General features: G+C 42.7%; 1 protein-coding gene across 1 annotated transcript in view; it reads right to left on the bottom strand.

The window, feature by feature from the left end:
- The window catches only part of LOC136620011 (calcium-activated chloride channel regulator 1-like), a 77103-nt gene extending 64183 nt beyond the window's left edge, over positions 1–12920 (bottom strand). The window contains exon 1 of the mRNA XM_066594742.1: positions 12762–12920. Within this exon, the coding sequence (XP_066450839.1) occupies positions 12762–12920 (159 nt within the window). The remainder of the gene's footprint in view (positions 1–12761) is intronic.
- Between the last annotated feature and the right edge of the window lie 5589 nt (positions 12921–18509).

The raw sequence follows: 18509 nt of genomic DNA, 5'->3' as shown, positions 1-18509 counted from the left end.
ACGGACAGAGGCAGGACAAATAGAATTATTTTCCGTTTTTTTGCACCAAAAGGCAGCACTGCGTATATTCTATGAACATGAGAAGTTTAATAACTGTGCTGTTTTCCTGCTAATGTGTCACAGAACGTGAGGGTAGCAGAGTTATTAACTGTGGCAGAGCAGGTATTTTTTTTCCCAATTAAGGAAAGCAAATGGCAAAGCCAGGAGTAAAACATAGCTGGGTGCGTCTGATTTTTACAGGTTGCACACGCAGCCGACACGTGTCCACCGCCCTTAGGACGGACAGAGGCAGGACGAATAGAATTATTTTCCGTTTTTTTGCACCAAAAGGCAGCACTGCGTATATTCAATGAATAATAACTGTGTTGTGGCCCTGCCTATACAATTCTTTCCCTGCAGTATCAATGGAGGGTGCAATGCTCTGCAGAGGCGATTTTGAGAAGCAAAAAAAAATGCAGCACAGCTAACAGCAGCCTGGACAGTACTGCACACGGTTAAATATGGCCCTAGAAAGGACCGTTGAGGTTCTTGAAGGCTACACTCACTCCTAACACTCTCCTTGCCTATGCAGCACTTCTGTCCCTAATGCCGGGTGCAACGCTCTGCAGAGCCGATTTTGAGAAAAAAAAAATTTGCCACTGCTAACAGCAGCCAACACACAGCTATCAGTGGCCCTAATAAGGACCTTTGGGGGGTCTTGAAGCCTACACTAACTACCAATTCTTTCCCTACAGCAGCTCCGGTACAAACAGCACTGTCCCTCATCTAACTCACACGGCATCTGAGGCGAACCGCGGGAGGGGCCGACTTTTATGTTCGGGTGACACCTGATCTTCCCAGCCACTCACAGCAGGGGGGTGGTATAGGGCTTGAACGTCACAGGGGGAAGTTGTAATGCCTTCCCTGTCTTTCAATTGGCCAGAAAAGCGCGGTAACGTCTCAGGGAAGGAAGTGAAAGTAACCAGAACACCGCATGGTGTTCGTTACGAATAACGAACATCCCGAACACCCTAATATTCGCACGAATATCAAGCTCGGAAGAACACGTTCGCTCATCTCTATGTAGCAACTAAATGCAGAATAGTGCATATCATCGTTTCCCCTATAGCTATATATGGATGCGAAAGCTGGACTGTGAAAAAAACTGATAGGAGGATTGACATGTTCGAGCTGTGCTGCTGGTGAAAGCTGCTGCGTGTACCCTGGACAGCAAGAGTAACAGAGAAATCCTGAATCGTGTAAAACACGATATATCACTGGAGGGGAAGATGGCCCGCCTCAGACTCATGTATTTTGGCCATGTAATGTGAGCAAAGTCGATGGAAAAATCTATACTGCTTGGACAGATCAGTCGCAATAGAAGACCCGGCTACCAAAAGAGATGATGGCCGATACTCCAAATCACACTGCAGAGCAACACAGAGCGATTTTTAAAAATGCATTCAGCACCATAAGGTGCCTCCTTTATGATTCAAAAAGTATTTTATTGAATATGCCTTATAACACAGTCTTAATTAAGCATTAACATAAACATTATGTGCATAAATCGTGCCATACATATTGTCATAAATTGGAATGAAACATAGTGAGCATGAAATCCAGGCTAAATCTAGTCTGTAACAAATACATCAAAAGGCACGTAACTTTTGGGCTTTGTTGTTCTTATAGAAAAACAAAGACCCAAAAAAGTGAAAAACCTACCACAGAGTAAGTGACAGAAAGGAAAGAACACATACTAAGTATTAGGGTTTAGAAAAAGGAGAGTAACAACCTAGGGTAGCCGGGGAGGGAAGGAGGGGGAGGGAGTTTTGGCTATTGTGAATTCGCCACCAAATTACTGTCTCAAATCTTTTCTAATTGGTGTTTTAAGTCTGAGAACTTCTCTTTTGACCCAGGCCTTCAACCTAGATGAAGAGCGAAACTGTACCCACATTGCCCATAAACTATAAAATTTAGAAAATGTGTTGTTCTCATCAGTGCACAGTGCATTAGCCATTAATCAACTATCCTGACAACAAGTCCTCAATGGTTTTTGCCCAGAAAACCTTTTTAAGTATAGCAATTTTAACCCTCATTGCAGCAAACATATGACAAATCCCATTTTTGTTGCAAATTATTTGGATGTTGTTTAGTAAGGTCATCTATTTTATTTTGTTTGTTGCGAATTAGCTATATATAACTATTTACTAAGGCTGGGCTTACATAATGGGGGGGCGGATATAGGCTGGGAGTTCGTCCGGTGACCCTGCGTATGGCGCACAATTGTATTGCGTAAAACTGTGTACCGTCGCAACCATAGAGCACAATGGGCTCTATAGTCGCGGATTCCGCGGTAAAATAGAACATACTGCGTTTTTTTTTCGGCGAGTGGATTATGCAATTCCGACCTGCTAACATGAGTGGAATTGTGTAATACAATGCATTTGATTGATCAGCATATTATCGTGGATCATACGATCACGGAATACGCAATTCAAGTCTTATTGTGAGAGACTGGCCTAAGGTCAAATAATACAGCCTGATAATATTGGTAGAACCTGATTACATTCCGCTAGCTACCTGCCTTCTTGTCCTTTCATTGTTATATAAATGTTTGGTTATTTTTTTGGCACTTGTACTTTACCACATATTTTTGGAGTTCATATATACTGCATGCTTCTCTTTATTGACAGTTCAGCATTCTATCATATTTAACAGTATTGGATATATTTTTTTCATATTTGTGGACATCTTGTGACTTTTTCGTTTCGTTTGGTTTTCAGTAGTTCATGACGGTGTCCTACTTTTTGAAGAGGAATATGTTATAAGTTTTATAAGTGCCAGAAAAGCTGTGTAAAAGGAAAATTTTTGCAAAAAAAGGTTATCCTTTTTTTTTACCTGGGCTATGCATGCTCAAAATTATAGGGCAAAGCCTGCAGGGTATTAACTCTTACATCCCCATGACAACACTTCCATCCTGTGCACTACCCTTCTCATGGTGACATTCTGTGGATGCAAATCACAATCCACACCAATATACTGATCTCAATAGGCTTGGTTAATGCCTATACATTGATATGTTTAGTAGTTAAAATGATAAAGCTGTTGCATAAGCTGTCGTGATCACCATGTGGAACTGAGTATATCAGAAAATAAATGATATGATAAGCATCAGCATTGACCCTAGAGTTGCGTTTCAACATAAAGGATTTTTTGTAGATTTTCTGTGCAGATTTCACACTAAAAATCCACAACTTTATATACTACAATGCAAGTGAGTGGTCACAAAACTCCATTTACACGTGATGAGTGAAATCTGTGCACATTTGAGGGCACACACAGGATTTGGAACTATATGTATGTCACAGATATATGTTTGAAGATTTTCGCACAGGATTTCACACTGTACAATGCAAAAAAAATTGCAAACTCTGAATATAGTGATCATGAATACAGTATGTATTTGGCAGAAACAGTCGTTTCAGAATAGTCATAACTTTTAGCTTTTCATTTTACAACTTTTGAATTCTTTATTTCCTAGTTAAAGATTTCGTAATTAGTTCCTCTGAATATGACTCATTGCAGTCACAGAGCCAAAAGGAAGCTTAATAAAGAAGTTCAAATTCCAACATGCTCAAAAACTTTCTTACAAGTTTATAACAAGGAAGTGAGTGTCATAGCTGAAGGGAATGTAGAGGTGGTAGTCAGACTCTCGCCTTAGTGCCTGCAGGTGTACATTCTGCCACATAAGACACCATTATTTATAAATGCTACATCCAGTATTCTAATTCTATTAGCCAGAGTGAAGAGTTACTCTCACATAACTTGCCCTTCCATGTGTTACCTGGTCAGCCATTCTTTTCATATATGGCCAGCTGCACGTTCAATGGTCTGGCTTCAATATGAAAAGGGGTTGTCTTGCCCTTTACAAAAAGTAATTGATTTACTCCTTAAAATTATGCAATGTTTTCTATACTTTGGGGTGACTACCCACTAGCGTTTTTTTTTCCGCTGAGAATTTGCAGCGTTTTTTGTTTTTTTTTGCAATCGTCAATGGGACTCTCTAATGGTAAAAACGCAACGTAACTTGCGTTTTTCGTGCGTTGCCTTTTTCAACATTAGAAAGTCCCATTGACAATTGGAAAAAAAGCGAATTCGCAGCGGAAAAAAAAAACACTAGTGGGTAGTCACCCTCAGGCCGCTTTCACACAGCAAAGAAAATCATGCGAGATTTGTGCATTATGAGATGCACAAATCTTGCACGAATATGAACACTATTCTTTTGACTGAGGTCATACACATGAGTGATTTTTTTTTTTTGCAGTGAAGGAAAAAATTGTGGAATGTCCTATTTCTGGGCGTTCCTTCCGAACACCTCGCCCATTGTTTTCAACTGCATGCGATGCCATGCGGGGTTTCCCATTTGGCAAACCACATGAATACAAAGTGTTTGCATTTCAAGATAATAATAATCTTTATATGTATAGCACCAACTTATTCTGCATGCCCTTTCAAAGCACAGAAGAACACACACAATACAACAATTACATGTGGTATTCAATTACTTGAAAACAAACAGGGTGGGGGTGAAAGAGGGGCAGGAAATGAAGCATGGGGGAACACAAACAATACAACAATTACATGTGGTATTCAGTTATTTGGAAACAAGAGGTATGGGTGATAAGGAGGTACAGGGACTGGAGATCTACAAGATGGACAAAGTGGAGGTGTGAGGATCTACAGGGAGGGACAAGGAGCATGTTGTGGGGAGAGCGTGAATTAGTTCAGAAGATTTGGTATGATTCTTTGAAGAGGTTCCTTTTTATGGTGAGTTTGAAGTTCCGTGCATCTGGGATTGTCCGGATGTTTTGCGGTAGTGCGTTCCAGAGGACCGGTGCTGCTCTAGTGAGGTCCTCGTGGCGAGCATGTGAGGTTCGTATTAGTTTAAGTGTGTTAGTGGATCGGAGTGTGTTGGCTGGGTGATCTATGGACAGGAGGGAAGTAATGAACGGTGGTGTGGCGCCATTGAGAGTTTTGTGGATAAGGTTGATGAGTTTGAATGAAGTTCTGTAATGGGTGGGCAGCGAATGCAGCAATGGGCATAGTGCAGAGGCATCTGAGAAGCGGCTGGATAGGAGGATAAGTCTAGCTTCTGCATTTAATATGGATTGGAGAGGGGAGAGTCTGTTGCGGAGAAGGCCGATGAGTAGCTAATTGTAGTAGTCGAGTTGGAAATGGATGAGGGCGATAACTAGTGTCTTTAGCGTGTCCGTGGTGAGAAACGGCCTGATTTTAGCAATATTTCTGAGGTGCAGGTGGCATGTTCGGGCCAGAGATTGGATGTGGGGGGTAAAGGAGCGGTCAGAGTCCAATAGCATATCTTTGTCTATCTATCCAGCCTATATTACAAGTCATTAGGGTGCTTTACAAGTTTAATCCTCAATCTTATTTATCTAGGAGTACTATCATCAGTAATCTAGATCATTACCCTTGACCCTCTGACACTCACTGGTTACTAATCTGATCTTACTATCCTTACACTATAACAAGTGAAATTCTTGGAACTACAAATAACATCTCTATTGTCTTAAACTCCTGATGACCTGCCATACATCCACGGGGAAACGCGTTGAGTAACATATCACGAGTTGAAAAATATAATACTCATAGAGGAAGATAGAGAGTTAACATAAACCACGAGTTGAAATATATACTACTCATATAAATCAGATATATAGAGTTACCGGGTTGGTATAATTATTACCCGGCAGAGTGTACTAATAGAATAATCTCTGAAGAATTTGACTATTTAGTCTATCTTCAAAATATCATTGTTAAGAGGCAATTGGGTACACTCTACAGAAAGCTCTACTATCAGCCTTTCCCAAATAACTAATAGAAAGGATCCATTTTTGGCTGAGTGAGCTGTGTCTGTATGAATAAGTGTACCCCAATTCATACTTTTTAGTGTTTGTTTGTGATTTCTGTCCTGTGGTTAATCAAATATTTGTTTCTAACACTTTTCATATCGGTTAGCACAGTTTTTTGTTTTATGCGTGTGCCCAGTTTGTATTTTAAAGAATATAAATAAAGTTTAATTTTAGTTAAGTCCGATCTGTTAAGGGCACTTTTAAGGATGGGCCAGTTTTTTTGTAGTATTTTCCGAATTTCTTGAGTTTGGTTATTATATTTAGTTATAAAGGCTAATCCTGGTTTGGTCTTTTTGGGGGGGATGGTTCCTTATTTGTTTAGGTCCTTTTCTTTCACTTATTTTATCATCCTTTATTGTTGCTTCTTTTTCTTCTTCTTCTTCTAGTACTCGTTCCCCTACTTCTTCATCTTCTTCTTCTTTTCATATTTTCTCATAGGCTGCATTATTAAGTTTTTCTGGATATTTCTTTTCCAGGAATCTCTTTTTTAAAATGAGGGCTTGTTTCTCAAAATCCGCTATTTTTATACAATTCCGTCTGATTCTTTTTAATTGTCCATAAGGGATATTTCGTTTCCAATGTTGTGCGTGGCAACTATAAAAATCTATATAGCTATTGCTGTCTACTTTTTTGAAATGAGTTGTAGTAATAATCCTGCCCTCTTCATGGGTCAGTTCTAAATCCAGGAAAACCAGCTTCTTGCAATCAATGTTGTCTGTAAATTGAAGATTACATTCATTTTGATTGAGGGTTTTAATGAACTCTATCAGTTCACTCCTACTTCCATCCCAGATAATTATGATGTCATCTATAAATCTTTTGTGAAATATTATTCTTTTATCTCTAAATCTATCCTCCTCAAAAACTCCTACATACAAATTTGCATAAGTTGGTGTCCCCATCGCGGTCCCGCGTTTCTGTTTGTAGTATTTTTTGTCAAATGTGAAATAGTTGTTTTCTAGAATGAATAATATTAATTCGGTAATGAACTTGACCTGTTGATGTGGCATTAGTGGATCTTTAAATAGATGGTTCTCTATCGTTGGAACTCCTTTGTTGTGGGGAATACAATGCTTCCCCGTCTAACGAACACCAAAGGTATGAGATGTGTCATTTGACATCCCTAATTAATCATAGTAAATGACCTGTAACTTTAAGAAACGGGGGTAGTTCTTTAACATATTTTTGAAGCTGTTTGTCGATGTATTCTGACAAACCACTAGTGATTGAATCTATACTGGCAATGATGGGTCTGCCGGGTGGATTATTTATGTCTTTATGTACCTTTGATAAATGGTGGAAATAAGGTGTTTTTGGTTCTATTTGTAAAATATATTTTCCTTCTAGTTTAATTATGCCTCCTTCTGGTAGTTCTATCAACGATTTTTATATATCTTTAGTCGGATCTTCTTTTAATATCATGTACTGGTCTTTATCTGTTAGTATTCTCAAGCTTTCCTCATGGCATCTTTTTTTTATCCATGAGCACCATCCCTCCCCCTTTGTTTACTTTTTTCACAACTAAATCTTTTTTTCTCCGCTAATTCTCTAAGTGTGGTCTGTTGGAGTTTGGTTAAATTGGATTTTCTTCTCTTTTTTTCTTTTTTGATGTATCCAGACTTGTGAAATCCCTTAATACATTCTGATAAAATAGCTCTATCTGTGGTCCCTTTGCCTCTATTGGATATAATCTACTTAATGGTTTCAGGTCTGTATGGATGGGGTCCTCGAGATTAAATTCAACCTCATATTCTTCCATCTTTTTTTCTTTATTCATTATGAAATACAGATTCAAGGTAATTTTTCTTATAAACTGGTTGAGATCCACAAAGATATCAAACAAATTCCCCACTCAATGACGTCGTAACTGCCCCTGCACCAGCGTCCACCACGAGTGATAGGAATGTAAGTAGATTTTAATTTGTATATATAGAGATGTATTTCATATACTATATGCTTGAAAAAGGCAATCTGAAGTTGCCGAAATGTGTTGCATAAATAAATTAACCATGCGGACCAACGGGTCTACGGCTGATCCTTCTGTGTTCCAAAGCGTGGGGATTTTTTCTATTGCAAATTAGGTCATTTGATACTTTTGTGAGGGCGGTTTTGGTCGAGTGAGGGTGGGGGAGGGGGTTGAAGAGAGAATTGTCAGAGAGGAAGCATGTGAGGAGCAAGCCAGGCATTCTAGTAATTTGGAGATGAAGGGGAGGTTTGAGATGGGTCGGTAGTTGGCACCGTCAGCCGAATCAAGGGGAGGTTTCTTTCGCAGAGGGGATATGATGGAGTGTTTGAATGAGGAGGGGAAGATGCCAGAGATCAAGGAAAGATTGAAGATGGTGGTGAGGTGGGTAATGACAGCCAGGAAAAGGGAAGGGAGGAGGTGTGAGGGAAGAGGGTTACAGGCGCAGGTGGTGGGGCGAGCGGCGGAAAGCAGTCTGAAGACTTCTTCATCTGTCGTTGGTTCTAGTATAGACAGTGAGTGAGTGATGGATGCAGTGCTGAAGAGGCTGGGATCGGGGCTAGCTATGCAGTGTTCAGTGATTTCTTTTCGATGGTTTTGATTTTTTTCTTTGAAATGGGCTTTGAGCATAAATTTAAAGTGGAGGAAGTCTGCGGGCTGTTTCAATTTTTCTCCACAGCTGTTCAGCACACCTAGAGCTCCCCCGGATGAAGGGCGTTTGGGGTGTGAACTACGGTTGGCATAGTCTGTGTTGGACAGCTCAGATCATGGGTGGTGCCACTTTATCCAGGGCCCTTCTGAGGGCGGTGGAGTAATGTTCGGCTGACAGGTTGGGGCATGAGAGGGGAGAGATGGGGGACAGGAAAGACTGTAATGTCTTGGCGAACTATTGAGTGTGGACAGTCTGAAAGTTCCTAGAGGTGGGATAGGTAGGAGAGTCTGTTGCGATGCTAAGGTGCCTAATGGAGAAGAAGAACTCAGAATGGGAGGGAGGAGTTTACAAAGTGGGAGGTGGAGGAAAATTAGGTTCCAGATTATTAAGTGCAAGCAACTAGGCTCAGGAGAGCACAGGCAGGTTCATGTAGTGGACTGCATGATCACAGTCTAGTCAGGCAGGTCTCATCTCTAGTCCTGCTTCTTGGTGAAGTTGTTACAGATTCATGAACCTAGAGAGAAAGTTACTTGCAGAGTTTCATCAGTTGTTAGGAATTATATCCATTTAAGTGTCCTACAGTGGACTGTGTTGTCTCTAGTCCTAGTTCATGGTGAAGTCACCATACATTCATGAATCTTGAAAAATCATACTAGGGCTTATTTTCAGGGAAACAAGGGTAGGTCTGATTAAAAATTTTATTAGAAGTTAATTAGACTTGTCTGAAGCTGCCAAACGTAGCAGTAGTGTATCATTAAGTTTCAACAAAAATTGCCAATGTTTTGTAGGGGAGCTGCAAAAATACTAAATTTTAGGAAGGCAAAATTTGACCAGCTCAAAGATACTCTTAACTGTATTGACAGGGACAATGTCCTCAGAAATAATAGTACAGGCAATAAATGGGAAATGACTTCAGAAATAGCACAGGGAAAACACAAGAAACAATTTACAAATAATAAAAAAGTAATTCTACCTGATAGGGAGCAAAGTTCAGTATTGCTGAGAAGGCACCGACCTGATGTGGTGTGGTTTGTTATACAAAACAACTCTGCCCTTATGTGACTACTCGCTAAGCCTCACACTCACTCATCATCGGCATAGGGTGGAACATGGAAACGTAGCCTGGCATCTCATTCTTATGAAAGTTGTCTAAAAGAAAATTTGTCTTTGTTGCCCATAACAACCAATCATAGCGAAACTTTCTTATACTATTGAGGTAGACTGAAAGCTGCACTGTGATTAGTTGCTATGGGTAGCAAAGATTTTCTTTTAGACAACTTTCATAACACTGTGGTGCCAGGCTAATTTATGCATATATCAGGGGACAATCCAGTGATCTCTCACATCATCTATTTATACCCGGGAATGTGACTGTAACAAGGGAACATCCTCTTCGTCTAGAGGAAAGAAGGTTACTACACCAACAAAGAAGGAAATTCTTTACTGTAAGAGCAGTGAGACTTTGGAACTCTCTGCCTGAAAATGTGGTGATGGTGAACTCAAATAAAGAGTTCAAGATGGGCCTTGACGTCTTTATTGCGTATTACAATATTGCATGTTATAGTCGCTAATTACTTCGGAAGGATTGTTGAACTTGGGATTATTCTGATTTTCCGATTAGAGTCAGAAAACAAATTTTTTCCCTTAAATGATTACATTGGCTTCTGCCTTATTGTTTTTTTTTTTGCCTTCCTCTGGATCAACATTGGGGGTAAGGGGCTAATAGGCTGAACTGGATAGACAAATGTCTTTTTTGGCCTAACATACTATGTTACCATCTATATATATATAAATATCTACGCTCAAGAAAATAATTCAGTGGAATTAGGAATAATAGTTACAATGCAATGGCGTCAGCTATTTCAAATACATGAAATAACTCAGGGCAAACAAACATCGGAGTTCTGCTATGTGTTGCCCCAGCGACCTACTTTTGTAGGCACTGGCAGAATTTTCCCTAGTCTCCACAGGCTTTTATTTTATTTTTAGCGCATGTAATTAAAATATTTCCCAATAAACAACATTCCGGAACAACACTTTTTCACTATTTGTCAACAATTTTTCCTGCAAAGTTGAATCTAAAACCTTTACTTTTGCATCTGCTCTTCTCCCTACTCTTGAGAATGTAATATACAATTATCCATGCACAAAAACTGGCTCCGGCAAATAAATTCCAACATGATCAAGTGTTTTGCCTTCTGATTTATTAACGATTGTAGGAAATTCAGGTTTTGCTGGAAACTGCCACTGCTTAGGCGGAATGGCAACCTAGTTTCACATGGGCATAAATCAATATGTGGAATTAACACCACTTCGCCTTAACTGGATCCTGTCAACAACCTCTGCTTGAATGATATTTGGCAATAATCCTCCATTCCAAAGGCCACGTGTCAGGACCGGCGGCTTGCGGATCTGTTCCCTCGCCGCCAGTCCTGTCACACAGGCAGCTGCCATGCGGCGAAGGGGAGCCCCAGCCCTTGTCTTTTCCCCTGGCCGCCAGGCTCCTCCTTGCCGCCGGGTTGCTAGGGACGCAGCGGGGGCCGCGCCGCATCCTCGGCTCCATGGCAACCCGGCACTCATTTTCTTCTCCGCCTCCTCCAGGGCTGGGGGCGGGGTCCCCAGCAGGGCTGGGTGTGCCCGATGGCTGTCAGACTCCCCGCCGCAATCAGCTGCTGGGGCAGGAGCTCTGACAGGATTTAAACCTGTCTGTGTGTGCAAATGGTTGCCAGTGTTAGTTTGGTCTTCCAGCTGCACCCGCATATTGTTTGACTCCTGTTCTGACCCCGACTTTCTGACTTTCTTCTTTTTGGACTTGACGTTTTGCCTGACCCCTTTGTTCTGTGTACCCTCCTATCGCCGATCCGGATAGTCTGACCCTTCTACTGTTTGTTTGTCTCCAGTATCTGTTTGTCGTTCTTGTGTCCCGCTTCCTTAGTGAGTGTAAGGACCGCCGCCAAGTTGTCGCCCTGGGGTTTAGCCCAGGGGGGCAAATAGGCAGGGACAGGGGTTTCTAAGGGACTCCCAGTATCCTGGACCCTGTCCTGACACCACATTTAGTATTTAAATTTCTTAATAGCATCAATATGCTACCAACCTTAACCTAGTGGTAGGCATTCCGAAGGACGTAACACTGTTCAGAAACTCAACAGGGAAATTTGCGTCAACAGAATCTAGACTCAAACATGTTGTATATTCACCTTCCATAATAGTCATTACTTGTTTGTTAAGTCTGTTGACTTAATTCCACTTGTTTGTTTAGTCTGTTGACTTAATGCAACAATTTCTCTCACACTTCAACCACTACAAATTAGCCTGGCACCACAGTGTTATGAAAGTTGTCTAAAAGAAAATCTTTGCTGCCCATAGCAACTAATCACAGTGCAGCCTTTATTCTACCTCAATAGTATAAGAAAGTTTCGCTATGTATGGCTGTTAGGGGCAGCAAAGACAAATTTTCTTTTAGACAACTTTCATAAGAATGAGATGCCAGGCTACTTTTCTATGTTCCACCCTATGCCGATGATGAGTGAGTGTGAGGCATATCGAGTAGTCACATAATAAGGGCAGAGTTGTTTTGTATAACAAACCACACCACATCAGGCTAAGGCAAATGTCTATGGATGGATTATTGCTGCAGACTTCACGGTCAAACCCCCGCTGCGAATTACATAGCAATGTCCGTCCATTGACATGCCATGTTAAATGATTCTCACGGAATCCGACCCGGCCGTAGGCACGAGGCCTAAGATGTACATTCCTTTCCTGGCATGTTTTTATGACTGGTTATAATAAGGGACCCTGTCGATATTTTACTGCTTGGGGATCAAACATCCTGAATTTTCCATTAATCAGCTTCCCATTAATCATATAACCATATTGTATTTTATCTGTGGTACAGTTTGCAAATACTGTGAAAATGAAATCTGCATATTTCTGGCTAACAGTTTATTTCTTTGTAAATATAGTTATAATGTTAATTCAACATTGTAGCTAGGCTTTCCTAACTTTCATCTAAATACCCCTGCAACCCCCAACCCATCTCCTTGCTATCCTGCTGCTTATCGTAATTAACTTCATATCAGTAAATCCCATTAGTTATCAGCTATCATACCAACCGAACATAAATCTGTATTTGGTAAAGGTGGTCCACAAATTAGCAGTTTGCCTTGTGACAATGAACATAAGATATTAGGTATATGTCAGTAGCTTTCTCATACACATAGTACTATTGTCCTACCTGAATCTTCTCAATTATTTTGACATCTTCTTTCACTTCTGGATTGATTGCAAATACAATATCTTCATACCCTCCATTCTTAACCTTTACCAGAGACCCTTCACTTGCATTTAACAAAACCAAGATGAATAGTAATACAGACGCATTACGAAGAGCCATCTTATATTTCACTCAGCTAGAAGCTGAAAAAAGTTTCTTGAGAGCAATTTACTGTCTTATCATATGAACTTTGTTACTACACACGGATGCACTATAAAAGCTGTCCGTCACCGACAAGCCCTAATGACTATAATAAAATGATTGGCCTAAATTCCATCTTCAGAGATATTTTACAGCACAGATTGGATAGTTGTAATTTCCTTATGATATAGGAAGCAGGAAACAATATATCACATTCTGCTTCACCCAGCAAATTTCTTCTCAGCACTGTATGGCCAGACAGTTGTTGGTGAAAGATGTCACCAACTTCTGCTGCTTGTATCGGGGCGTAGAAAAAGGAGTAGAACAACCTCAGTGTAAGATGAGAGGAAACCGGATAAAGACAAAAAGTAAAATACATGTAAGATGAATGACGTAAATGGATACTAGTATTGACAGCTATGGATGAGTAACATGTTAAAAAACAGTCATGGTGATTAAAAAAAGTAATAAATGGCAATAATGTAAATAATATGGTATATGGTGATATGGTTAATTCTAGTAGAAGCACGATAAAAAGTCACAATAAAAAGAGTTATAATATAAAGAGGCATAGTGAAAAGATATAAATAATGATAGCAATAATAATAGCAATAATGACAATATTAGTATGTTGATGATAATGATAGTGATTTCAGCATACAGTGCATAGTATTTGGAAACATACGGTATTGTCATGTTGTGCTCACTGCGTAACTATAGAGGATATGGTTGCACCCGGGCCCAGGAACCTTAGGGGGCCCATAAGGCCTCGCTTCTCCATATAGGGAGCCCAGTACTATGAATAAAGCATTATAGTTGGGGGCCCTGGGTTTTGCATTGGGGCCCAGGAGCTTCAAATTACGCCTCTGCGTTAAGGGGTTAAGAGAAGTTGGGGGGCCCCAAGGTATACTTTTGCACCCAGGTCCATGAGCCTTTAGTTACGGCCCTGGTTGTGGTCCTGGGACCTGTGGTAGGTACTATGTACTTGCAGGAGCACACGGCTACAGGTGTGTGAGGATTTGGCTGGCTGATGGTATGGAGTTGTCCAGCCAGCCAATCACCATGTATACACCAGATATAAATACCAGCTCTTCTTACTAGAGGGTGCTGATCATTATCCATTTCTCATCATTCCCTCCAAGAACACTGCTGTTAGGAATCATCCATGCTGTCTGGAACTTTGTATTTCGTTTGTGTTAAGGCTAGTTTGAGTTGTCCCCCCACTCTCTCTGAAGATGGTCTGGACACCCGATTTTCCTGTTCATTTGGTTTGCAGGCTCCTGCTCCCTTACTCTTCTGTCAGGTGTGGTTCCAGACATCGGATGTGCCTTTTCTGTCAGATGGGCTATGTCTGCCGCTCTGCCGCTTCCATCTGTGCGTGTGGATGTTTGAATTATGGTCTGTTTCAGTGTATGTATGAGGTTCATGCATGAGGTTCTGTGTGGTGAACCCTGTGTCTGTAGGCGTGCAGACACCTGGTGTGTATTATGTCCTATGTTTGAATCACGCCTGTTGTGTATCACGTCCTTGTCTGGTGTTTCTGCTTATTCCTATCTAGGCGAGACAAGTGATCCCTAGGTGTCAGTGTGGGACCTGTCCTTATTGGGACTACTGCCCTGCTTGCAGACAGGGTTCCCTTTTCTGTGGTTTAGTTATATTGTAAGAGTAGGAACTCACAAGATAACGTGGGCTTGAGAGCTTGAGTATTTTGGCCATAATATTAACCAATACCTTGTACTTATAGATATTATCATCTGTCCTTATTATGTTAGCACATTGGTATTTGGCCACCTGCTGTTGGTGTACAATCTTACGTTTTCCCTTTGTTTGTATGTTTGGTTTTTGCGTTATATGTGGTACTCACTGGTGTGTGTTGCATCCGTTCCAGGCGTTCCATATGTTCAAATACAAGTGGTTAATCTTAACAATAACGCAGAATAAGAATAATGAATAAAGTAGCCCAGCCTATAAAATCTGATTTAAAATAGATACTAGTGGTCATAAAAGCTTTGTGCATAAACAAACCAGCATGTAGTGAGTATAGTTGAAATATAATATGAATACATATGATTAAAAAATTATATATATCTATATATTTAAAAAAAAATTTAATGAAGTTACTTCATGAGAGTTACTCAATTTTTACCCTTAAAGGTAACACCTCTTTTTATTCAAATGTAGCCCCAGACTTGAGGTTGCAGACCCTTCTTAGACTTAAAGGCTAGAGATGAGCGAGCACCAAAATGCTCGGGTGCTCGTTACTCGGGACGAAATTTTCGCAATGCTCGAGGGTTCGTTTCGAATAACGAACACCATTGAAGTCAATGGGCGACCCGAGCATTTTTGTATATCGCCGATGCTCGCTAAGGTTTCCATTAGTGAAAATCTGGGCAATTCAAGAAAGTGATGGAAACGACACAGCAACGGATAGGGCAGGCGAGGGGCTACATGTTGGGCTGCATCTCAAGTTCCCAGGTCCCACTATTAAGCCACAATAGCGACAAGAGTGGGCCCCCCCTCCCCCAACAATTTTTACTTCTAAAAAGCCCTCATTAGCAAGGCATACCTTAGCTAAGCACCACACTACCTCCAACAAAGCACAATCACTGCCTGCATGACACTCCGCTGCCACTTCTCCTGGATTACATGCTGCCCACCCCCCCCCCCCATGCACAACCCAGTGTCCACAGCGCACACCAAAGTGTCCCTGCGCAGCCTTCAGCTGCCCTCATGCCACACCACCCTCATGTCTATTTATAAGTGCGTCTGCCATGAGGAGGAACCGCAGGCACACACTGCCGATGGTTGGCACGGCTAGGCAGCGACCCTCTTTAAAAGGGGCGGGGCGATAGCCCACAATGCTGTACAGAAGCAATGAGAAATATAATCCTGTGCCACCGCCATCAGGAGCTGCACACATGGGCATAGCAATGGGGAACCTATGTGCCACACACTATTCATTCTGTCAAGGTGTCTGCATGCCCCAGTCAGACCGCGTTTTTTTATAAATAGTCACAGGCAGGTACAACTCCGCAATGGGAATTCCGTGTGCACCCACAGCATGGGTGGCTCCCTGGAACCCACCGGCTGTACATAAATGTATCCCATTGCAGTGCCCTGGACAGCAGAGCTAACGTCAGATTAAATGCAGGTGGGCTTCGGCCCACACTGCATGCCCCAACCTGACCGGGGTTTTTAATTCATAGACACAGGCAGTTACAACTCCCTATTGTGAAGTGGACCGACAGCATGGGTGGGTGCCAGGAAGCCACCGGCGGTACATAAATATATCCCATTGCAGTGCCCAGCACAGCTGAGGTAATGTCATGTTTAATGCAGGTGGGCTTCGGCCCACACTGCATGCCCCAGAGAGACTGGGGTTCTTTAGAAGTGGACACATGCAGTTACAACTCCGTGTGGACCAACAGCATGGGTGGATGCCAGGAAGCCACCGGCGGTACATAAATATATTCCATTGCAGTGCCCATCACAGCTGAGGTAATGTCATGTTTAATGCAGGTGGGATTCGGCCCACACTGCATTCCCCAGTCAGACTGGGGTTCTTTAGAAGTGGACACATGCAGTTACAACTCCGTGTGGACCGACAGCATGGGTGGCTCCCTGGAACCCACTGGCGGTACATAAATATATCCCATTGCAGTGCCCAGTACAGCTGATGTAACGTCAGCTTTAATGCAGGTGTGCAAAAAATTAATTAGATTACACTGTAGACGAGGGCCCCAAAAAATTGGTGTACCAACAGTACTAATGTACGTCAGAAAAATTGCCCATGCCCAACCAAGAGGGCAGGTGAAACCCATTAATCGCTTTTGTTAATGTGGCTTAATTTGTAACTAGGCCTGGAGGCAGCCCAGTTAAAATAAAAATTGGTTCAGGTGCAAGTTTCAACGCTTTAATGAGCATTGAAACGAATAAAAATTGTTTACAAAAATTATATGACTGAGCCTTGTGGACCTAAGAAAAATTGCCCGTTCAGCGTGATTACGTGAGGTTTCAGGAGGAGGAGCAGGAGGAGGAGGATGAATATTATACACAGATTGATGAAGCTAAAAGGTCCACGTTTTTGATGGTGATAGAGAACAATGCTTCCATCCGCGGGTGGAGCTTACGTATTGTTTAGATATCGCTGCTGTCCGCTGGTGGAGAAGAGAAGTCTGGGGAAATCCAGGCTTTGTTCATCTTGAGTGTAAGCCTGTCGGCACTGTCGGTTGACAGGCGGTTACGCTTATCAATGATGATTCCCCCAGCCGCACTAAACACCCTCTCTGACAAGACGCTAGACGCAGGACAAGCAAGCACCTCCAGGGCATAGAGCGTGAGTTCAGGCCACGTGTCCAGCTTCGACACCCAGTAGTTGTAGGGGGCAGAGGCGTCACGGAGGACGGTCGTGCGATCGGCTACGTACTCCCTCACCATCCTTTTACAGTGCTCCCGCCGACTCAGCCTTGACTCGGCAGCGGTGACACAGTCTTGCTGGGTAGCCAGAAAGCTGTCAAAGGCCTTAGAGAGTGTTCCCCTGCCTGTGTTGTACATGCTGCCTGATCTCCGCGCCTCCCCTGCTACCTGGCCCTCGGAACTGCGCCTTCTGCCACTAGCGCTGTCGGATGGGAATTTTACCATCAGCTTGTCCGCCAGGGTCCTGTGGTATAGCAACACTCTCGAACCCCTTTCCTCTTCGGGTATGAGAGTGCAAAGGTTCTCCTTATACCGTGGGTCGAGCAGTGTGTACACCCAGTAATCCATAGTGGCCAGAATGCGTGTAACGCGAGGGTCACGAGAAACGCATCCTAACGTGAAGTCAGCCATGTGTGCCAGGGTACCTGTACGCAACACATGGCTGTCCTCACTAGGAAGATCACTTTCAGGATCCTCCTCCTCCTCAGGCCATACACGCTGAAAGGATGACAGGTAAGCAGCATGGGTACCCTCAGCAGTGGGCCAAGCTGTCTCTTCCCCCTCCTCCTCATCCTCCTCATGCTCCTCCTCCTCCTCCTCAACGCGCTGAGATATAGTCTGCCTTTATGCTTTGCAGGGAACTTCTCAAGAGGCATAGCAGAGGAATGGTGACGCTAATGATTGCAGCATCGCCGCTCACCATCTGGGTAGACTCCTCGAAGTTTCCAAGGACCTGGCAGATGTCTGCCATACAGGCCCACTCTTCTGTAAAGAATTGAGAGGGCTGACTCCCACTGCGCCGCCCATGTTGGAGTTGGTATTCCACTATAGCTCTACGCTGCTCATAGAGCCTGGCCAACCTGTGGAGCGTAGAGTTCCACCGTTTGGGCACGTGGCACAGCAGTCGGTGCACTGGCAGATGAAACCGATGTTGCAGGGTGCGCAGGGTGGCAGCGTCCGTGTGGGACTTGCGGAAATGTGCGCAGAGCCGGCGCACCTTTCCGAGCAGGTCTGACAAGCGTGGGTAACTTTTCAGAAAGCGCTGAACCACCAAATTAAAGACGTGGGCCAGGCATGGCACGTGCGTGAGGCTGCCGAGCTGCAGAGCCGCCACCAGGTTACGGCCGTTGTCACACACGACCATGCCCGGTT

This window comes from Eleutherodactylus coqui, chromosome 3 (assembly GCF_035609145.1).
Source record: "Eleutherodactylus coqui strain aEleCoq1 chromosome 3, aEleCoq1.hap1, whole genome shotgun sequence".
In the NCBI taxonomy this organism is placed as follows: Eukaryota; Metazoa; Chordata; class Amphibia; order Anura; family Eleutherodactylidae; genus Eleutherodactylus; species Eleutherodactylus coqui.
The sequence above is the reverse complement of the archived record's forward strand: the minus strand, read 5'-3'. Positions and strand labels throughout refer to the sequence as shown.